The 24,038-nt window shown below is 43.6% G+C and overlaps 1 protein-coding gene across 1 annotated transcript in view; it reads right to left on the reverse strand.

The window, feature by feature from the left end:
• Positions 1 to 2,117: 2,117 nt before the first annotated feature.
• Positions 2,118 to 24,038, reverse strand: part of LOC103176868 (urea transporter 2-like) — a 34,564-nt gene continuing 12,643 nt past the window's right edge. The window contains 5 exon segments of the mRNA NM_001292693.1: positions 2,118 to 2,769; positions 19,488 to 19,537; positions 20,298 to 20,432; positions 22,044 to 22,191; positions 22,723 to 22,915. Coding sequence (NP_001279622.1) covers positions 2,602 to 2,769; positions 19,488 to 19,537; positions 20,298 to 20,432; positions 22,044 to 22,191; positions 22,723 to 22,915 — 694 coding nt within the window. The 3' untranslated portion in view covers positions 2,118 to 2,601.

Consider the following 24,038-nt stretch of genomic DNA (forward strand, 5'->3'; position numbering starts at 1 on the left):
TTCCTGCCCTCCATCCCTCCCAATCTCAACCCCCAGCTTTGGGTCCAAATCCCAGACTGTCCTCCCGACGTTCAAAGATGCTACAAATGTAATTTGTTGTTGTTGTTCTTGAGATCTTTTGACATGGTAAGATGATAATTCAAATGCTTTTTTTTATTATTTATGCATCAGTTCTTTTATGGCAGTTTGTTACCTGCTTTGTATTTCACTCAAAGGCAATTCTGTTCTGACTGACACAATAATGCAATACAATTTACATTTATATAGCACCTTTCATGTTGGGAGAATGTCTCAAAGCGCTTGACATTGATGCTATTTTGAAAGGAATGTTTGGAATAAAAAACAAGATAACTTGCTGTTTGGTTGAATTTGTAACAGTTTTAAGTGTCCTTATAATGTTTCTTCTTCATTCAAAATCCTCCAAACACTCCTGGAGTTCCAGTTAACTGCATTCAGTATAGCCTAACCAAGGGAACAAAAATCAGTGGTAATATCCCCTTCAAGAAATAGTGATGTCATGCCCTTTCGGACGTTATTGACTATGTCAACCTGGGTTGATACTAAGCTATGAATTGCCTGACAGCTTGTGGAATATATACTATGATATTATTATCTTGTGGGCAATAAATTCTCCAACAAAATCAATCCTCTTTCTATTCATTGTACTAGAAATTCCCAGACAACTATGGAACAAAACAAATTTCAATTTGTTGTAAACTGGCTACTAGAGTAGCCACAAAATTGTAAGAAACAATATTGCTTTGATCTGTCTAAAACCAAATACTGTCGATAGTACTTGTGGTTAGAGCCTACGCACACACAGTTATCCTCTTCTATCTATTTTGTGGAGTCCTGCAGTTCAGCGGTTAGAGCACTTATCTTGCAAACAAGACACCTGGGTTCCATTCCAGGCAGAGCGAAACCTTGGGCAAGTTTCCTTACTCCACACGCCTAATAACAATCCCTCCAAAACAAAACAATAAATTGGTCATTTTCAATCCACGACTCTGCGCAATTGGCTGCTGCGTTTCGTCCACAAATATACAGTGAATTCACTTTACAGTATACTCCGTGAAGTGCTTTGTGACGTCAAGAAGACGTGAAAAGCGCTATATCAAACGCAAGGATTATTATATTATTATTTTACTATTTGCTCAGTCAGTGCTGTATGTAAAATACTATAATTTGGGAAGTACTGTATCATTTCTATAATTCCTTAGCGAGTTATGGTCAAGAACTTTGGAGGAGTAGGGGTTGAGGTTATTGCACAGAGAAAGAAAAGATCCTTTGTGGGGATTATGTGGGGTTTTCAGCATCACTAAATCATCAAGTGTACATTGTTGCTGTAATTGTTCCCTCTTCAGCAGAGGGCATAGTAAGGGGAACAATCAAATTGTTTATCTCAGTCATCCTTGCAACTCATTCTTCCAAATCACTATTTTTTAATATTCATATAAAATGTTAGGAAATAAAAAAAATTAATCGCCTTAAGCAAAGCAGCGAGGGCAATTCTGTTCTCTCCCTTGCCTCCTTCAAGACCAGTCTCAAGACCCCCTCTTCGACCGTACCCTTGTAACGCTCCCCACCCTCCACCCCTCCTGATCCCAACCACCAGCTCAGGTGTGGATCCCTGACTGTTCAACGCCTTGAGACATCCTCCTGACGTGAAAGGTGCTATAAAAATGTAAATTTGTTGCTGTTCTATTTCATACATTCACTATCTGAATTCTTCTGTCATCTAGTTCCTCTCACTCATTTCCTTCTCCTTTTTTACCATGGAGTCCTGTAGCTCAGTGATTAGAGCACTCGACTTGCAAGTGAGAGACCTGGGTTCAAGGATGAAATGTTGAGCAAGTTTCCTTACTCCATACACATGCCTCTGTTTACCTAGCATTAAGTAGGAACCTGGTTGCTGGGGGATTAGCGGATCGCTTTTCCCGGGGTAATAATTCCTTCAGAAAATGAATAATAATGAATTGGCCACTCAATCCATGACTGTTTATGGGACGCTGCTGTGCGCAATTGGCTGCCGCGTTTCGCCCACAAAATATGCAGTCAATTCACTTCATGGTATATTCTTAGAAGCGCTTTGAGACGTCTCATAATAAGGCATTATATCAAATGGAAGGATTATTATTATTATTGGATAGAATACATCATAACCTTCATAACTGTCGTTTTTTTTGTTCAGGACTGCTTAAGAACTTCTTTCTTTGATTGATCACCTCAGCCTGATTTTCATCGTAAGAGATGACCATAGCCCTGATCACAACAAAGTCAGATTGGGTGATCTACAGATACACACACAGACCTCTAACAGTATTTATCCCAACATAAACGTTTACTATCCAGTTTACTTTGTTACCAGGCTTGCCAATTACTAGTGAAGACACTGAAGTACTAAATAAGTGGTCAAGAGCATGTTCAGGATGCGGTAATAGGATCTCAATATGAACGTATTTGTGAAAAACGTTATGTTTTGAGATATGTGGGCTATGTAACTACCCAGATGCGCTAAAATAGGGATCATTGGATGGGTGAATGGATGATTGGAAGGATAAAGATACATGCATGTCAGTAATTTTCATTTCTGCATTGTTTTCATTCATTTTCTTTATTTTTCTTCATTTCCTTGTAATTTTTTCTGTTCTCCTCTGGGTATGTCACTGTATTTAATATCAATTTATAGATGGATTTGTTGTTTGTAGTTAACAGCATAAACACAGTTGTGGAAAGACAGAAAGGCCAGGTCCCTGCAGGCAATCCAACCTAAAAAACATCAGAAAATGAAATATTAAACAGTAATGCTCAGCAAAAAGATCGCATAACAATGCTGGAGATGTGAAGTTAGCACTAGTACATTTGTTTGTAATTATAGAGCAATCAACTTATTTTACAGGTCCTTGTTTAGTACAATTCAGACTCCATAAAAAAAAGTGAACTTTAGTACTGTTTTCATTCATTGTTTCTTGTTGTTAGCACAGAAAAAAATGATGTCCAACCTACACACTTGCTAGACTGGACAGTAAATTATAATGGGATTTCATTCATTGCTTTTTTTAGCATATGGTGCACAATACATTTCATTTGCTATCTCCTTAATTCCCAATAATGATTCACTTAAATCACACCCATCACCTGAGACTGAGAATTTAAAGGTTTCCAGTTTGTATGTCACCCGATTCCATGCTTACTCTACAATATGAATCTTCCTTCATATATGCAGAAATAAATCAAGCAATATTTCAAGAATAATACATCAATGCGACTCTGCCTCTTAGAATATGTTAGAATATACAGCACAGAAACAGGCCATTCGGCCCAACTGGTCTATGCTGGTGTTTATACTCCACATAACCCTCTTCCTGCCCTTCCTCAACTAAGCCTTCAAGCATAACCTTCTATTCCTTTCTCCCTCATGTACCTATCTAACTTTCCCTTAAATACATTTATGATATTTGCCTCAACAACTCCTTGTGGTATCATGTTCCACATTCCCGCTACTCTCTGTGTGAAGACATTTCTTCTAAATTCCCTATTTGATCTATTTGTGCCTATTTTATATTGATGGCCCCTGGTTTTGGTCTCCCCCACAAGTGGAAACATCTTTTCTATGTCTACCCTATCAAAACCTTTCATAATTTTAAAGACTTCTAAAGGTCACCCCTTACCCTCCTCTTTTCAAGAGAAAAGAGTCCAAGTATGTTCAGCCTTTCCTGATAGGTGTAACCTCTCAGTTCTGGGATCATCCTTGTGAATCTCCTTTGCACCCTCTCCGGTGCCTCTACATACCCTCTATAATGTGGAGACCAAAACCGTACACAGTATTCAGAGTGGGTTTCAACCAAGGCTCTATAGAGATTTACCATAACTTCCTTGCTTTTCATTTCTAAACCTCTAGAAATGAACCCCAATGCCTGGTTTGCTTTTTTAATGGCCTTATTAACCTGCATTGCTACTTTTAGTGAATTGTGTATGTGTACACCTAGGTCCCTTTGCTCATCTACCCCAATTAGGTTTTTATTTTCCAGCGTGTATGTGACTTCCTTATTCCTTCTACTAAAATGTACCACCTCACACTTTTCTGCATTGAAATGGATTTGCCATTTAAATGTCCATTCAGCAAGTGTATTAATGTCTTGCTGTAATTTGTTGCAGTCCTCCTCTGTATTAACTACTCCCTCCAAGTTGGTGTCGTCTGCAAATTTTGAAATTGTGCTACTGATTCCCGAATCCAAATCATTAATGTTGATTCAATTTAGGAAGTCCTGCTGATGTGAAAGGCGCTATATAAATGCAATTTGTTTGTTCAAATAGAATCTTGTTTGAGAATTAATGATACAATGGTTTATTTAATATACCAGGGTTTTTGCTTGCAGCTTTTAAAATAGATTATGATTTACTGTATACTCCTGAAAAATTATAGGTTAAATGCATAGTAGCCTTACTTTTACCTTCCAAGTTAATTAATATATAAGGTTTAAATTAACGTCAATGCCATTTCTTTCTCCATGATTTCTTTGTTACATTGCTATTGAAACACCAGGATTAGCTGGGACTTTCAATTGTATAGTCTATATATATATATATACACATACATTATATTTACTGTAAGGAGTACAGGAAACTTAGCAGAAATTATTATTTAACACTATTTATTTTCTTGACACTCCTATAATGTGCATGGGTGTTTGCCACTTACTGCTGAATTGAATTTAAATCATGCTTTTTGTTTTGCTAACTTGCCAGTTCACCTCATTAACAACAACTTGGATTTATATAGCGCCCTCCACGCCGGACGGCGTCTCAGAGCGCTTCACAGTAATGGATCCCGGGACTGAGCCAGGGGGAGGGGGAGGAAGGTGACCAAAGGCGCAGTCGAAAAGAAAGGTCTTCAGCAGAGACCTGAAAATGGGAAGGGAGGGAGCGAGACGAAGGGAGTGAGGAAGGCAGTTCCAAAGCCTCGGGGCATTGTGGCTGAAGGCACGGCCGCCAAGGGTGGAGCGGAGGACTCGGGGGACGAGGAGGAGGTCAGACCCGGAGGAACGAAGGCAATGGGTACTGTTTTGAGGAGAGAGGAGGTCAGAGAGGTCGGGGGGTGCAGAGGAGTGCAGGGACTTGAATACAAGGGTGAGAATCTTGAAATCGATCCTCTCTGGGATAGACAGCCAGTGCAGTCTGGCAAGGACTGGGGTAATCGGGGAGTGGAGGTTGGTGCGGGTAAGAATGCAAGTGAAAGAGTTTTGAATGATTTGGATTTTATGGATGGTAGTGGATGGGAGACTGGTGAGGAGGGCGTTAGAGTAGTCCAGCCGAGAGGTGACAAAGGCATAGACCGGGGTTTCAGCAGCTTTTGGAGAGAGGTATTGGCGGAGACGGGTGATGTGTCGGAGGTGGAAGAAAGCAGTGCTGGTGAGGGACTGGATGGGGGGAGGAAGAATAATTGGGGGTCGAACCTGATGCCTAGGTTGCGTATGGGTTTGGAGAGTTTTAGTGGGAGGTCACGTAGGTGGAGGAGGTGAGAGCCGTGAGATTTTAGATGTTGACGAGAGCCTTTCACTTTGGACCTGTTGGCAACACTGCATATTGCCATCATAATTTATGTGCAGGGTCTAACTTGCAGGTTGTGTTAACTGTGTTTAATATATCTTGAGTGCAGAAGGAATTGCAGGTGCTTTAAAAAAAAGTGATTAATAGTCAATGAAAAGGATCACAGACCCGGACCATTGGTTTAGTTATGAATCATTTTGTTTAACTCCATCTCCTTGAGCTTCCTAATTTATAATGTATTCCTAATCTGCCGATATTATAGTCAAAGTATGCTGAGGTACCTTTCCTGAATTTAATTCAATCTGCAATAGTTCTGCACACTTTCAGTTTATTTAGTTATGAGAGGCAAACCTGATTTTGTCCTATGTCTATTTAAAGCAGCCATGAAATTTATGGTTGATACTGCAAACGTTAGATGGATGTGAAGGGAAAAGGGAGTGCGATTACAAATGTATTTTACATTGAACATTGCTGCTGACATTTTTAAAGCAAGCTTTTAATGATTAGTAATACAGTACTAACTTACCACTGACATCATGTTCATCAGTGCTTCTCCTAAGTAAGCACAGAAAATTGCTATTGAGGAAAAAGAAAGAGGAAAACATTGTGTTTAGTAAACTTGAAGCAGTTTTTAGAAAAATAATTATGAAAATGACTGTATTCTCTGTAACATCACAATTGGCACTAGCCAGTTCCAGGTTGAAATCTTGGTACGTCCATTCAGACTTTCATCTTTTCAAAGTCAATAATGCAAATACCATGCCTGAAAACAATTCTTACCCGTTTCTAAATAGGCGTGCATTCTGTTGGTGCCAAACGTACCTCTGAATCAGTAGGTTGTGGGTTGAAGCTCCTCATTGGTACATTTAACTCATAATCTAAGATGTCACTGCAGTGCAGTGCTAGGGACATATTACACTATCAGAGATGTCATCCATCAGATGAGATATTAAACCAAGATGTTATCCTGTGTGAAGAGCTCTATATAAATGCGAGTTCTTGTTGATGCTGTAACCCAAGGTCCGCTCTGCCAGTTCAGGTGAATATTAAAGATTCCATTACACTATTTGAAAAGAGAATGGGGTATCTCCCACTGTTGTGGTCAACAGGGCCCAGGTAAACTGGGCATTTATTTTACGTCAGTTTGTGGGACACTGCTATGCGCAAATTGGCTGTTACAGTCGCCTACAAACACATAGTCACTATACATTACAGTGAATCTTGTGAAGCACTTTGAGATGTTTCAATGACACAAAAAGGTACTCCATAACATGCAAGAATTCTAATGCAATCGTGATAACAGGATTCAGATGATCCATATTTTAAAACATACCACACATTATTGACAGGATATGGGTTTCCCATGTCAATGCATAAAACACTCCTCCGATAGCACTGCAAGCCAGAACGCAATTATAGCTCCATATTCCATCATAAATTTTCTTGAATGGTGAAGCCAGTGATAATCCTGAAAGGTAAATTGATTAGTAAAATATGTAGCTTCTACACAATTACAACAACAGCTTACATTTATACTGTGCCCTTCATGTAGGGTAGTGTCCCGGAGTGCTTTACAAGTAAGTAGATACTTCTGTACTGTTTCAATGAGAGTGTGCCTGATGTTTCAGCAATCTGAGATGCTACCCCACATGAAGGGTGCTATATATATCAAGTTGTTGTGTAATTATTTAGTAATCTAATGTACTAACCAAATTATCTTTTAAAATGTTATATTCTATATATTGTAGTACAATACATAATATAATAAAAAGTATATATTCTTTTAGATATTGGTAAACTATATATTATGGCACAACACTTTATATAATATACTAAAAAATAAACTTACTGATATTATAAATAGTTTTTATTTAATACTGTTCAGTGAGCTCTGATCTGCTTCACATCTCCCGCCTCGCCCGCCCCACCATTGGCAGGTGGGCCTTCTGTCACACTGCCCCCACCCTCTGGAACTCCAGCCCACAGTCCCTCCATCTCGCCCCCTCCCTTGCCTCCTTCAAGACCCATCTCAAGACCATCCTTTTCAAACATGCTTTTGATCACTCTCCTTTCCCCCCTGACCTCCAGCCTCCCCAATCCCAACCCCCAGTTCGGGTCCGAAACACTGACTGTTCAGCGCCTTGGACGTCTTCCTGACGTGAAAGGCACTATACAAATATAGTTTTGTTGTTGAAACCAAAGTCATATTGACGTCTATTGAATATTAACTGCAAATAACCAGTTAACTTGTTATTTTGTTTTTAAACAGCACACTTTAACAAAAGAGATTTATTTTGTGTTCTCTGCTTGCATTCTAATCTGTAAATGACAAATTATTTTGTGACACCTGTCATTGAACAGCAAAGGCAAATCAGCTGTTGTACTGGATTGTACCACACCGTGTCACTAGTGGTACATTTAATGTTTGCAAGTCCATGGAGAAATAATTTTTTGTCTTTTTTTGTATAAGATCATCACCATTAGCAAAGCGGAGGGATTGAGGGGCGAGTCTTCCAGAGTTTTGGGGTGTAGTGTGCTCCCTATAAACACTGCCTGGGCTTCGCTTTTGCCAAATGCCAAGTTAAGACACAATTGTAGTACGTTTTATGTTTCCATAATCACATGTTGGCAACCAGAAAAGGTGGGAGGGTGGGGGGAATGGGGTGGTAGCTCTGTAAGATTTACAGTAAGGTTTCTCAGCATCTTTGCACAAAAGTCTACTTTCGGAAAAGATAATTTTGTTGCTTTGCAAAAATGAACTCAGTGGTGCCACAGTAAAATAAGAGTTTGCAATATCACTGGAGGATTTCATCTCTTCGGTGTGTTGACCAGTTTTTCAAACCGTACCAATGAATGGATTATGTAGATGAGATGGTGATTTTTGATGCTTTGCTGGATTCAGCAACTACTTGCCTGTAGCAAGCAGGAATGTAGCATCTGGATGCAGCGACATTGCTATGCAGTTTTAGCTGGTTAGACCAGCAGTACCCCAACACACACTCTGGAGTCCCCAAGCCTTGGCTCTTGCTAATCTGCACCTAATAAACTGGTATCAGGTAAGCAGGATGTGTCCCACCCAGGAAAGAGTGCATAATTCCATTCCAATAAATATCTTGGGAACTTCCCGGTATTGGTGAGATGCACGGAACTCTTAATTTGGTTTGGATACTCCTTATCACAGTGTTGGTTTCTGCAGACGTCAGACACCTGGCTCAACCCTACAAAATAATGATTCATTCAGGCTAATGCAATTATTGAGGTAAGTTTAAGATACGTATTTAATTATACCTGCTAGAATGCCAACGCAAGATCCGATTGCAGCATGTAGACATATGATCGGAGATGAGATAGCTAACGCAGCAAGGAAAATGCCACCAGTCCAGGGATTGTCACAGCCGTACACCTGTCCAACACCCACTGGAATAGCTCGTAGAAGCTGAATAAATATAAAATGTTTGGACATCATGTGATTTTCAAGAATATGAAAGTTGCTTTCACAAATATGTAACAAGCAATTAATGTTATTAATGTATCAATGTAAAGTAAATTGACTGTATATTTTTGTGGGTGAAATGCACAACTGATGTAAAGCCTTACATCAGTTGTGTGTAAACCTTTGCAGGCATTAATCAGGGAGCAGAATAGAAATTACGTAGATAAGCAGAAATAATAGCAAAATGTGGCTCAGCTAACTTGGGCTTGCTGTTCGTTCCCCCACCCTCTCCAGATCACTATGAGTGGCCGAACCTTCAGTTCCTACACCCTAACCTATGGAACTCTGTCCCTCTTGCACTCCTCTCTCTTTGTATCTTTAAATTCCACCTCAAATCCTACCTCTTCAACCTTGTCTGCAGGCTACCTCCCACTCCCTCCTTTCCTTTGCTTGGCATCCCACCCCATCCCTGCACAGTGCTCCTAGACATTACCCAATGTGAAGAGCGCTATATAAATGCAACTTGCTATAGTTGTTTAATTTTCCTTACCATTAGAATGCTGAGATCTGGCCAGGTGATGTTTGGGGCTGTGGTCATGGGTTGAATAAGAACCTGAGGGAAATGCTGATTGTAGTGTCCAGTTGCTGCCATGTAGAGACCCACAGATATATTAAAAGGCAATGTGAAAACAGGCAAATCCCACCGTCCCATCACGGAGGCCAAGGCACTTGAAATAATAGGGCTGTAAAGGAAAATGGTCTGTGACTGTCCTGACAGCCTGCCTGTCCGACATCGAGTCCTGGACGAGAGACAACTTTCTTCAGCTCAACGTGCGAAAAACCGAGGCCCTCCTGATTGGCTCACGTCAGCGCCTCCGCACCTCAGGCGCTGACACCATCAGCATCCAAGGCTGCACTCTCCACCTCTCAAAGCCAGTCAGGAACCTCGGCGTTTTGTTCGACCCTGAGCTGTCCTTTCTCCCTCACATCCGCACCACAACTGGCACCGCCTTCCATCACCTCCGGAATATCGCCAGATTACGGCACTACCTCACCCCTCACGCTGCTGAAACCCTGGTTCACGCCTTTGTCACCTCAAGGCTGGACTATGGGAACTCTCTCCTCGCCGGCCTTCCCGCCACCTCCCTCCACAAGCTGCAGGTCATTCAGAACTCTGCAGCTCGTGTACTGTCCCGCACCAGGCTTCGGGACCACATCACTCCCACCCTCGCTCGCCTCCACTGGCTCCCCATCCCCCAGAGGATTGATTTCAAGATCCTCATCCTCACCTACAAGGCCATTCACGGCCTTGCTCCCTCCTACCTCTCCAACCTACTATCCCCCTACCTACCTGCCCGTACCCTCCGTTCCTCTGGCTCCGGTCTGCTCCACGTCCCCCGCCCCAACCGCCCTACTATCGGTGGTCGGGCCTTCAGCCTCTCAGCCCCGAGGCTCTGGAACTCCATCCCCCAGTGCCTTCGCCTTGCTTCCTCCCTTTCCTCCTTCAAGGCCGGTCTCAAAACCTTTCTCTTTGACCGTGCCTTCAGCTCCCCTCTCGACTCTCTTCCTCCTCCTCGCTCCTCCTCCCTTCCCTCCCTCACCCTGACCATTTCCCCCTCCTCTCTCCCCCCCTTCCCTCCCCTCACCCTGACCATTTCCCCCCTGCTCGGGTCATGACCCAACTGTGCAGCGCCTTGGGACGTCCTCCTGACGTGAAAGGCGCTCTATAAATGGAATCTTGTTGTGTTGTTGTTGTTGTACCTCAATTAGGTTTTTATTTTCCAGCGTGTATGTGACTTCCTTATTCCTTCTACTAAAATGTACCACCTCACACTTCTCTACATTGAAATGGATTTGCCATTTAAATGCCCATTCAGCAAGTGTATTAATGTCTTGCTGCAATTTGTTGCAGTCCTCCTCTGTATTAACTACTCCCTCCAATTTGGTGTCGTCTGCAAATTTTGAAATTGTGCTACTGATTCCCGAATCCGAATCATTAATGTTGATTCAATCTAGGAAGTCCTGCTGATGTGAAAGGCGCTATATAAATGCAAGTTATTTGTTCAAATAGAATCTTGTTTGAGAATTAATGATACAATGGTTTATTTAATATACCAGGGTTTTTGCTTGCCGCTTTTAAAATAGATAAATGATTTACTGTATACTCCTGAAAAATTAATAGGTTAAATGCATAGTAGCCTTACTTTTACATTCCAAGTTAACTAATATATAAGGTTTAAATTAACGTCAATGCCATTTCTTTCTCCATGATTTCTTTGTTACATGGCTATTGAAACACCAGGATTAGCTGGGACATTCAATTGTATAGTCTATATATATATATATATACACATACATTATATTTACTGTAAGGAGTACAGGAAACTTAGCAGAAATTATTATTTAACGCTATTTATTTTCTTGACACTCCTATAATGTGCATGGGTGTTTGCCACTTACTGCTGAATTGAATTTAAATCATGCTTTTTGTTTTGCTAACTTGCCAGTTCACCTCATTAACAACAACTTGGATTTATATGGCGCCCTCCACGCCGGACGGCGTCTCAGAGCGCTTCACAGTAACGGATCCCGGGTCCGAGCCAGGGGGAGGGGGAGGAAGGTGACCAAAGGCGCAGTCGAAAAGAAAGGTCTTCAGCAGAGACCTGAAAATGGGGTTCCAGAGCCTCGGGGCATTGTGGCTGAAGGCACGGCGCCGAGGGTGGAGCGGAGGACTCGGGGGACGAGGAGGAGGTCAGACCCGGAGGAATGAAGGCAACGGATACTGTTTTGAGGAGAGAGGAGGTCAGAGAGGTCGGGGGGTGCAGAGGAGTGCAGGGACTTGAATACAAGGGTGAGAATCTTGAAATCGATCCTCTCTGGGATAGACAGCCAGTGCAGTCTGGCAAGGACTGGGGTGATCGGGGAGTGGAGGTTGGTGCGGGTAAGAATGCAGGTGACAGAGTTTTGAATGATTTGGATTTTATGGATGGTAGTGGATGGGAGACTGGTGAGGAGGGCGTTAGAGTAGTCCAGCCGAGAGGTGACAAAGGCATAGACCGGGTTTCAGCAGCTTTTGGAGAGAGGTATTGGCGGAGACGGGTGATGCGTCGGAGGTGGAAGAAAGCAGTGCTGGTGAGGGATTGGATGGGGGGAGGAAGAATAATTGGGGGTCGAACCTGATGCCTAGGTTGCGTATGGGTTCGGAGAGTTTTAGTGGGAGGTCACTTAGGTGGAGAAGGTGAGAGCCGTGAGATTTTAGATGTTGACGAGAGCCTTTCACTTTGGACCTGTTGGCAACACTGCATATTGCCATCATAATTTATGTGCAGGGTCTAACTTGCAGGTTGTGTTAACTGTGTTTAATATATCTTGAGTGCAGAAGGAATTGCAGGTGCTTTAAAAAAGTGATTAATAATCAATGAAAAGGATCACAGACCCGGACCATTGGTTTAGTTATGAATCATTTTGTTTAACTCCATCTCCTTGAGCTTCCTAATTTATAATGTATTCCTAATCTGCCGATATTATAGTCAAAGTATGCTGAGGTACCTTTCCTGAATTTAATTCAATCTGCAATAGTTCTGCACACTTTCAGTTTATTTAGTTATGGAGAGGCAAACCTGATTTTGTCCTATGTCTATTTAAAGCAGCCATGAAATTTATGGTTGATACTGCAAACGTTAGATGGATGTGAAGGGAAAAGGGAGTGTGATTACAAATGTATTTTACATTGAACATTGCTGCTGACATTTTTAAAGCAAGCTTTTAATGATTAGTAATACAGTACTAACTTACCACTGACATCATGTTCATCAGTGCTTCTCCTAAGTAAGCACAGAAAATTGCTATTGAGGAAAAAGAAACAGGAAAACATTGTGTTTAGTAAACTTGAAGCAGTTTTTAGAAAAATAATTATCATGAAAATGACTGTATTCTCTGTAACATCACAATTGGCACTAGCCAGTTCCAGGTTGAAATCTTGGTACGTCCATTCAGACTTTCATCTTTTCAAAGTCAATAATGCAAATACCATGCCTGAAAACAATTCTTACCCGTTTCTAAATAGGCGTGCATTCTGTTGGTGCCAAACGTACCTCTGAATCAGTAGGTTGTGGGTTGAAGCTCCTCATTGGTACATTTAACTCATAATCTAAGATGTCACTGCAGTGCAGTGCTAGGGACATATTACACTATCAGAGATGTCATCCATCAGATGAGATATTAAACCAAGATGTTATCCTGTGTGAAGAGCTCTATATAAATGCGAGTTCTTGTTGATGCTGTAACCCAAGGTCCGCTCTGCCAGTTCAGGTGAATATTAAAGATTCCATTACACTATTTGAAAAGAGAATGGGGTATCTCCCACTGTTGTGGTCAACAGGGCCCAGGTAAACTGGGCATTTATTTTACGTCAGTTTGTGGGACACTGCTATGCGCAAATTGGCTGTTACAGTCGCCTACAAACACATAGTCACTATACATTACAGTGAATCTTGTGAAGCACTTTGAGATGTTTCAATGACACAAAAAGGTACTCCATAACATGCAAGAATTCTAATGCAATCGTGATAACAGGATTCAGATGATCCATATTTTAAAACATACCACACATTATTGACAGGATATGGGTTTCCCATGTCAATGCATAAAACACTCCTCCGATAGCACTGCAAGCCAGAACGCAATTATAGCTCCATATTCCATCATAAATTTTCTTGAATGGTGAAGCCAGTGATAATCCTGAAAGGTAAATTGATTTAGTAAAATATGTAGCTTCTACACAATTACAACAACAGCTTACATTTATACTGTGCCCTTCATGTAGGTAGTGTCCCGGAGTGCTTTACAAGTAAGTAGATACTTCTGTACTGTTTCAATGAGAGTGTGCCTGATGTTTCAGCAATCTGAGATGCTACCCCACATGAAAGGTGCTATATATATCAAGTTGTTGTGTAATTATTTAGTAATCTAATGCTTTGCTCATCTACCTCTACCCAATCTGCGGGATAATGCCATCCACCTGACCGCTCGCTCCCGGTCCCCGCGTGCGCACTATGGCTGCCGCTTTGACCCGAGCCCCCTCACCCCTCCCTCCCTCCCCCTCCTCTCTCCCCCCAAACCCTCCCCCCTCTCCATCTCTCCCGCTCTCTCCTCCTCTCTCTCCGTCCCTCTCGTCTTCTATCCCCACTTGACCCTCCCACAACCTCCCTCTGTTCCAGTCTGGGAATCCTCCGCCGGGCTCACCGCGGCACTCGGCGTTGGCTGTCCAGCAGCAGCCACACCGACTGCCCCATTCCCCACCACTCTCGCCAGCCACCCCGGACACAGACCCGGGGAGTCAACCTCTCCTCCCTCATCCCCATCTCCCCCACCCCTGCCTCACAACCTGGACCCCCCTCCCCTCCCACACACCCTTCTGTCAACCGCTCCCTCCACATCGGACTGCAAAATGTCCGCTCCCTCTGCAACAAGGCCCTGGTCATCAACGATCTCATCCTTGATGAGAACGTTGATATCATGGCCTTGACAGAAACGTGGCTCACCCCAGGCGACACCTTCCCCCTCACGGAGGCCACGCCACCCGGCTACACCTCCCACCACATCCCCCGCCCCAACCGCCGTGGCGGTGGTGTTGCCCTTATCTCAAGGACACCACTTGCCCTATCCCCCTACTCCTCTGGCTCTTTCCCCTCCTTCGAGCACCTCACCCTCTCCCACCCCTCATTCCTCTCCCTTAAAATCCTCCTCCTCTACCGGCCCCCTAAAACCTCTCCCACCTTCATCTCTGACATTTCAACACTCCTCACATCTCTTTGCCTCTCCTCTGATCGCCTCATCATCCTGGGCGACTTTAACCTACACTTCACCCCCTCCTGCTCCATCTCCACAGACTTCTCTTCCCTGCTCTCCTCACTCAACCTTTCCCTACACATAAACTCCCCCACTCACAGTCACGGCCACCCACTCGATTTGGTGATCACCCGGGGCCTCAGTGTCTCGGATGTCACTATTACCGACAAGGCCATCTCCGACCACTACTTCATCTCCTTCACCACCTCCACCCCCCTCCCCACCTCCACCAGACCCACCACCATCTTCTACCGCCCTTGGAAGAAGTTACCCCCACAATCCCTAACCGATGCCTTGGAGTCCTCTGAACTCCTCTCCCTCTGGCCTTCAACCCTCACCGACCCCTCTTCTCCTCTCTCCCTCCTCCACAATATCCTCTCCTCCACACTCGATACTCTTGCCCCCATCACTTCCCGCACTGTCTCCTACTCCCGCTCCTCCCCCTGGTACACCACCCACCTCCGCTCACTGAAATGCCAGGTGCGGGCTGCTGAGCGCACCTTTGTCAAATCCGGCTTAACGGTCCACCGACAAATCTGGCTGGACCTCCTCAAAATTTACCGCTCCACTCTAGCCTCGGCCAAGTCGTCCTTCTACTCCAGGATAATCCTGGAGGCGAAGAACAACCCCAGGCTACTGTTTTCCACCACATCCCGACTCCTCCGTCCCCCCGCCACCCCGCGCAGGTCATCTCCTCCAACCTTCACTGCGAGGAGATGCTGGATTTCCTTGAATCCAAGATCAAGGGAATCCGCTCCGCGGTCACTTCCCCTCCAACTTCCACCCACCACCCACCCCTTCCCTCCCACACTCCGACTCCTACCCATCCTCCCCTACACACCTTCGTACCCGTTTCCCCACCCTCTGTCACTGAACTCATCCTATCCCTAAAACCAACCACCTGCTCCCTTGACCCCATCCCCACTCCACTCCTTATCTCCCAGCTCCATTTTCTTGCCCCACACATCACTGACATCATAAACCTGTCCCTCTCCTCTGGCTCTGTCCCCATTCCATTAAAAACTGCCATCATCACGCCCACCCTGAAAAAACCCTCCCTTGATGCGTCGCAGCTATCAAGCTACCGGCCCATCTCCAACCTCCCCTTTCTCTCCAAGGTCTTGGAAAGAGTTGTCGCCTCCCAACTGCGCTCTTTCCTCTCCACCCATTCTCTTTTTGAACCCCTTCAGTCAGGTTTCCGTGCTGCTCATAGCACAGAAACTGCCCTGGTCAAGGTCACCAATGATATCCTGACCATCTGTGACCAGGGCTCCCTCTGTCTCCTCGTCCTCCTCGACCTATCGGCAGCATTCGATACGGTCGACCACGCTATCCTACTCCACCGCTTGTCCTCCCACCTCAACCTTCAAGGCACTGTCCTTGAATGGTTTAGCTCTTACCTTTCCAACCGTCTTCACTTCGTCTCAACGAATGGCTTCTCCTCCACCCCCCGTACTGTCTCATGTGGTGTCCCTCAGGGCTCTGTCCTCGGTCCCCTCCTCTTCACCCTCTATATGCTCCCCCTCGGTGACATCATCCGCAAACATGGGGTTAACTTCCACATGTATGCGGATGACACCCAACTCTACCTTTCCTCCTCTACTCTCAACTCCACGACCACCGATGTCCTGACAGCCTGCCTGTCCGACATCGAGTCCTGGACGAGAGACAACTTTCTTCAGCTCAACGTGCGAAAAACCGAGGCCCTCCTGATTGGCTCACGTCAGCGCCTCCGCACCTCAGGCGCTGACACCATCAGCATCCAAGGCTGCACTCTCCACCTCTCAAAGCCAGTCAGGAACCTCGGCGTTTTGTTCGACCCTGAGCTGTCCTTTCTCCCTCACATCCGCACCACAACTGGCACCGCCTTCCATCACCTCCGGAATATCGCCAGATTACGGCACTACCTCACCCCTCACGCTGCTGAAACCCTGGTTCACGCCTTTGTCACCTCAAGGCTGGACTATGGGAACTCTCTCCTCGCCGGCCTTCCCGCCACCTCCCTCCACAAGCTGCAGGTCATTCAGAACTCTGCAGCTCGTGTACTGTCCCGCACCAGGCTTCGGGACCACATCACTCCCACCCTCGCTCGCCTCCACTGGCTCCCCATCCCCCAGAGGATTGATTTCAAGATCCTCATCCTCACCTACAAGGCCATTCACGGCCTTGCTCCCTCCTACCTCTCCAACCTACTATCCCCCTACCTACCTGCCCGTACCCTCCGTTCCTCTGGCTCCGGTCTGCTCCACGTCCCCCGCCCCAACCGCCCTACTATCGGTGGTCGGGCCTTCAGCCTCTCAGCCCCGAGGCTCTGGAACTCCATCCCCCAGTGCCTTCGCCTTGCTTCCTCCCTTTCCTCCTTCAAGGCCGGTCTCAAAACCTTTCTCTTTGACCGTGCCTTCAGCTCCCCTCTCGACTCTCTTCCTCCTCCTCGCTCCCTCCCTTCCCTCCCCTCACCCTGACCATTTCCCCCTCCTCTCTCCCTCCCTTCCCTCCCCTCACCCTGACCATTTCCCCCCTGCTCGGGTCATGACCCAACTGTGCAGCGCCTTGGGACGTCCTCCTGACGTGAAAGGCGCTCTATAAATGGAATCTTGTTGTTGTTGTTGTTGTTGTACCTCAATTAGGTTTTTATTTTCCAGCGTGTATGTGACTTCCTTATTCCTTCTACTAAAATGTACCACCTCACACTTCTCTACATTGAAATGGATTTGCCATTTAAATGCCCATTCAGCAAGTGTATTAATGTCTTGCTGCAATTTGTTGCAGTCCTCCTCTGTATTAACTACTCCCTCCAATTTGGTGTCGTCTGCAAATTTTGAAATTGTGCTACTGATTCCCGAATCCGAATCATTAATGTTGATTCAATCTAGGAAGTCCTGCTGATGTGAAAGGCGCTATATAAATGCAAGTTATTTGTTCAAATAGAATCTTGTTTGAGAATTAATGATACAATGGTTTATTTAATATACCAGGGTTTTTGCTTGCCGCTTTTAAAATAGATAAATGATTTACTGTATACTCCTGAAAAATTAATAGGTTAAATGCATAGTAGCCTTACTTTTACATTCCAAGTTAACTAATATATAAGGTTTAAATTAACGTCAATGCCATTTCTTTCTCCATGATTTCTTTGTTACATGGCTATTGAAACACCAGGATTAGCTGGGACATTCAATTGTATAGTCTATATATATATATATATACACATACATTATATTTACTGTAAGGAGTACAGGAAACTTAGCAGAAATTATTATTTAACGCTATTTATTTTCTTGACACTCCTATAATGTGCATGGGTGTTTGCCACTTACTGCTGAATTGAATTTAAATCATGCTTTTTGTTTTGCTAACTTGCCAGTTCACCTCATTAACAACAACTTGGATTTATATGGCGCCCTCCACGCCGGACGGCGTCTCAGAGCGCTTCACAGTAACGGATCCCGGGTCCGAGCCAGGGGGAGGGGGAGGAAGGTGACCAAAGGCGCAGTCGAAAAGAAAGGTCTTCAGCAGAGACCTGAAAATGGGGTTCCAGAGCCTCGGGGCATTGTGGCTGAAGGCACGGCGCCGAGGGTGGAGCGGAGGACTCGGGGGACGAGGAGGAGGTCAGACCCGGAGGAATGAAGGCAACGGATACTGTTTTGAGGAGAGAGGAGGTCAGAGAGGTCGGGGGGTGCAGAGGAGTGCAGGGACTTGAATACAAGGGTGAGAATCTTGAAATCGATCCTCTCTGGGATAGACAGCCAGTGCAGTCTGGCAAGGACTGGGGTGATCGGGGAGTGGAGGTTGGTGCGGGTAAGAATGCAGGTGACAGAGTTTTGAATGATTTGGATTTTATGGATGGTAGTGGATGGGAGACTGGTGAGGAGGGCGTTAGAGTAGTCCAGCCGAGAGGTGACAAAGGCATAGACCGGGGTTTCAGCAGCTTTTGGAGAGAGGTATTGGCGGAGACGGGTGATGCGTCGGAGGTGGAAGAAAGCAGTGCTGGTGAGGGATTGGATGGGGGGAGGAAGAATAATTGGGGGTCGAACCTGATGCCTAGGTTGCGTATGGGTTCGGAGAGTTTTAGTGGGAGGTCACTTAGGTGGAGAAGGTGAGAGCCGTGAGATTTTAGATGTTGACGAGAGCCTTTCACTTTGGACCTGTTGGCAACACTGCATATTGCCATCATAATTTATGTGCAGGGTCTAACTTGCAGGTTGTGTTAACTGTGTTTAATATATCTTGAGTGCAGAAGGAATTGCAGGTGCTTTAAAAAAAGTGATTAATAATCAATGAAAAGGATCACAGACCCGGACCATTGGTTTAGTTATGAATCATTTTGTTTAACTCCATCTCCTTGAGCTTCCTAATTTATAATGTATTCCTAATCTGCCGATATTATAGTCAAAGTATGCTGAGGTACCTTTCCTGAATTTAATTCAATCTGCAATAGTTCTGCACACTTTCAGTTTATTTAGTTATGGAGAGGCAAACCTGATTTTGTCCTATGTCTATTTAAAGCAGCCATGAAATTTATGGTTGATACTGCAAACGTTAGATGGATGTGAAGGGAAAAGGGAGTGTGATTACAAATGTATTTTACATTGAACATTGCTGCTGACATTTTTAAAGCAAGCTTTTAATGATTAGTAATACAGTACTAACTTACCACTGACATCATGTTCATCAGTGCTTCTCCTAAGTAAGCACAGAAAATTGCTATTGAGGAAAAAGAAACAGGAAAACATTGTGTTTAGTAAACTTGAAGCAGTTTTTAGAAAAATAATTATCATGAAAATGACTGTATTCTCTGTAACATCACAATTGGCACTAGCCAGTTCCAGGTTGAAATCTTGGTACGTCCATTCAGACTTTCATCTTTTCAAAGTCAATAATGCAAATACCATGCCTGAAAACAATTCTTACCCGTTTCTAAATAGGCGTGCATTCTGTTGGTGCCAAACGTACCTCTGAATCAGTAGGTTGTGGGTTGAAGCTCCTCATTGGTACATTTAACTCATAATCTAAGATGTCACTGCAGTGCAGTGCTAGGGACATATTACACTATCAGAGATGTCATCCATCAGATGAGATATTAAACCAAGATGTTATCCTGTGTGAAGAGCTCTATATAAATGCGAGTTCTTGTTGATGCTGTAACCCAAGGTCCGCTCTGCCAGTTCAGGTGAATATTAAAGATTCCATTACACTATTTGAAAAGAGAATGGGGTATCTCCCACTGTTGTGGTCAACAGGGCCCAGGTAAACTGGGCATTTATTTTACGTCAGTTTGTGGGACACTGCTATGCGCAAATTGGCTGTTACAGTCGCCTACAAACACATAGTCACTATACATTACAGTGAATCTTGTGAAGCACTTTGAGATGTTTCAATGACACAAAAAGGTACTCCATAACATGCAAGAATTCTAATGCAATCGTGATAACAGGATTCAGATGATCCATATTTTAAAACATACCACACATTATTGACAGGATATGGGTTTCCCATGTCAATGCATAAAACACTCCTCCGATAGCACTGCAAGCCAGAACGCAATTATAGCTCCATATTCCATCATAAATTTTCTTGAATGGTGAAGCCAGTGATAATCCTGAAAGGTAAATTGATTTAGTAAAATATGTAGCTTCTACACAATTACAACAACAGCTTACATTTATACTGTGCCCTTCATGTAGGGTAGTGTCCCGGAGTGCTTTACAAGTAAGTAGATACTTCTGTACTGTTTCAATGAGAGTGTGCCTGATGTTTCAGCAATCTGAGATGCTACCCCACATGAAAGGTGCTATATATATCAAGTTGTTGTGTAATTATTTAGTAATCTAATGTACTAACCAAATTATCTTTTAAAATTTTATATTCTATATATTGTAGTACAATACATAATATAATAAAAAGTATATATTCTTTTAGATATTGGTAAACTATATATTATGGCACAACACTTTATGTAATATACTAAAAAATAAACTTACTGATATTATAGATAGTTTTTATTTAATACTGTTCAGTGAGCTCTGATCTGCTTCACATCTCCCGCCTCGCCCGCCCCACCATTGGCAGGTGGGCCTTCTGTCACACTGCCCCCACCCTCTGGAACTCCAGCCCACAGTCCCTCCGTCTCGCCCCCTCCCTTGCCTCCTTCAAGACCCATCTCAAGACCATCCTTTTCAAACATGCTTTTGATCACTCTCCTTTCCCCCCTGACCTCCAGCCTCCCCAATCCCAACCCCCAGTTCGGGTCCGAAACACTGACTGTTCAGCGCCTTGCGACGTCTTCCTGACGTGAAAGGCACTATACAAATATAGTTTTGTTGTTGAAACCAAAGTCATATTGACGTCTATTGAATATTAACTGCAAATAACCAGTTAACTTGTTATTTTGTTTTTAAACAGCACACTTTAACAAAAGAGATTTATTTTGTGTTCTCTGCTTGCATTCTAATCTGTAAATGACAAATTATTTTGTGACACCTGTCATTGAACAGCAAAGGCAAATCAGCTGTTGTACTGGATTGTACCACACCGTGTCACTGGTGGTACATTTAATGTTTGCAAGTCCATGGAGAAATAATTTTTTGTCTTTTTTTGTATAAGATCATCACCATTAGCAAAGCGGAGGGATTGAGGGCGAGTCTTCGGAAAAGATAATTTTGTTGCTTTGCAAAAATGAACTCAGTGGTGCCACAGTAAAATAAGAGTTTGCAATATCACTGGAGGATTTCATCTCTGCGGTGTGTTGACCAGTTTTTCAAACCGTACCAATGAATGGATTATGTAGATGAGATGGTGATTTTTGATGCTTTGCTGGGATTCAGCAACTACTTGCCTGTAGCAAGCAGGAATGTAGCATCTGGATGCAGCGACATTGCTATGCAGTTTTAGCTGGTTAGACCAGCAGTACCCCAACACACACTCTGGAGTCCCCAAGCCTTGGCTCTTGCTAATCTGCACCTAATAAACTGGTATCAGGTAAGCAGGATGTGTCCCACCCAGGAAAGAGTGCATAATTCCATTCCAATAAATATCTTGGGAACTTCCCGGTATTGGTGAGATGCACGGAACTCTTAATTTGGTTTGGATACTCCTTATCACAGTGTTGGTTTCTGCAGACGTCAGACACCTGGCTCAACCCTACAAAATAATGATTCATTCAGGCTAATGCAATTATTGAGGTAAGTTTAAGATACGTATTTAATTATACCTGCTAGAATGCCAACGCAAGATCCGATTGCAGCATGTAGACATATGATCGGAGATGAGATAGCTAACGCAGCAAGGAAAATGCCACCAGTCCAGGGATTGTCACAGCCGTACACCTGTCCAACACCCACTGGAATAGCTCGTAGAAGCTGAATAAATATAAAATGTTTGGACATCATGTGATTTTCAAGAATATGAAAGTTGCTTTCACAAATATGTAATAAGCAATTAATGTTATTAATGTATCAATGTAAAGTAAATTGACTGTATATTTTTGTGGGTGAAATGCACAACTGATGTAAAGCCTAAACCTTTGCAGGCATTAATCAGGGAGCAGAATAGAAATTACGTAGATAAGCAGAAATAATAGCAAAATGTGGCTCAGCTAACTTGGGCTTGCTGTTCGTTCCCCCACCCTCTCCAGATCACTATGAGTGGCCGAACCTTCAGTTCCTACACCCTAACCTATGGAACTCTGTCCCTCTTGCACTCCTCTCTCTTTGTATCTTTAAATTCCACCTCAAATCCTACCTCTTCAACCTTGTCTGCAGGCTACCTCCCACTCCCTCCTTTCCTTTGCTTGGCATCCCACCCCATCCCTGCACAGTGCTCCTAGACATTACCCAATGTGAAGAGCGCTATAGAAATGCAATTTGCTATAGTTGTTTAATTTTCCTTACCATTAGAATGCTGAGATCTGGCCAGGTGATGTTTGGGGCTGTGGTCATGGGTTGAATAAGAACCTGAGGGAAATGCTGATTGTAGTGTCCAGTTGCTGCCATGTAGAGACCCACAGATATATTAAAAGGCAATGTGAAAACAGGCAAATCCCACCGTCCCATCACGGAGGCCAAGGCACTTGAAATAATAGGGCTGTAAAGGAAAATGGTCTGTGACACAAATATTATCATTAAAGAGAAGTTTCCACAGATAAAAACAGTTGCACATAATTTGCCTTGTTTTATATTTCAATTTAAGAGTAGCCCATATTTTTTAGCAGTTATATTTTGTTTTCCCTCAAGTCCAAAGGGGACATTGAACTGTATGTTGGACAGAGTGTTTGTTTTCATGACGGCATAGTATTCTCAAGTGCAATTGTATCATTTTTATATCTTTTTCAATCTTTAATCATTGTATTTTATTACTGTGCACTTTCTAATTATTATTATTAAGCCAGACTGGCTCGGTGGTAGATCTCTTGTCTCTAGGTCAGAAGGTTGTGGGTTCAAGCCCCACGTTGGAACTTGAACACACATAGACTAAGCTTACAGTCCAATGTGTTGCATTGTTAGAGGTGCCGTCCTTCAGATGAAACGTTAAATCAAGGTCTCGCCTACCTGTTCATGTGGACGCTAAAGATTCCATGCCACTATTCGAAAAGAGAAGAGAGTTTCTCCTGCTGCCCTGGCCAACAATCTCCCAAATAAAAAAACAAACATTATTCACTTCATGGTTGTTTGTGAGTCATTGCTGTGCCAAATTGTCTGCTGCGTTCGCACACAAATGCACAATTCATAGTAAATCCTGTGAAGCCCTTTGAGACATCCTCTCAACATGAAAGGTGTTATACCAAATCCAATGATTCCTATTTTTTTCAAGCAATACCTCATTATACTGCCCACTTGTTCCCGCACAATCCCTCCCCATCTCACCCTCCACGCACACACTTACACATCCCCAACTAATTTCCCATCCATTTACATTTTAGAACATGTAGGATACGAAATGAACAGGAAAATGTGAGCATTTAACTTTAGACTTGGAGTTAGTGAGATAATGAAGGTGAGTAGTTGTGACCAGGAATTAAGCATTGAGAGCAGGAATAGTACAGCATTTTACTGATTGAGAGCAATGCCAGGCATCTTCAAATGGAGGAGAGGATAATCTATTTTTTCTTACTTTGAAGAATTAACCTGGGATAACTTTATCATATCATTAAATTATTACACATGTTTCAGTGAAGTCTTTCTGTCATTAACTTACTGGAGTATAATAC

The sequence above is a fragment of the Callorhinchus milii genome, unplaced genomic scaffold (genome assembly GCF_018977255.1).
Source record: "Callorhinchus milii isolate IMCB2004 unplaced genomic scaffold, IMCB_Cmil_1.0 Scaffold1, whole genome shotgun sequence".
Lineage (NCBI taxonomy): Eukaryota > Metazoa > Chordata > Chondrichthyes > Chimaeriformes > Callorhinchidae > Callorhinchus > Callorhinchus milii.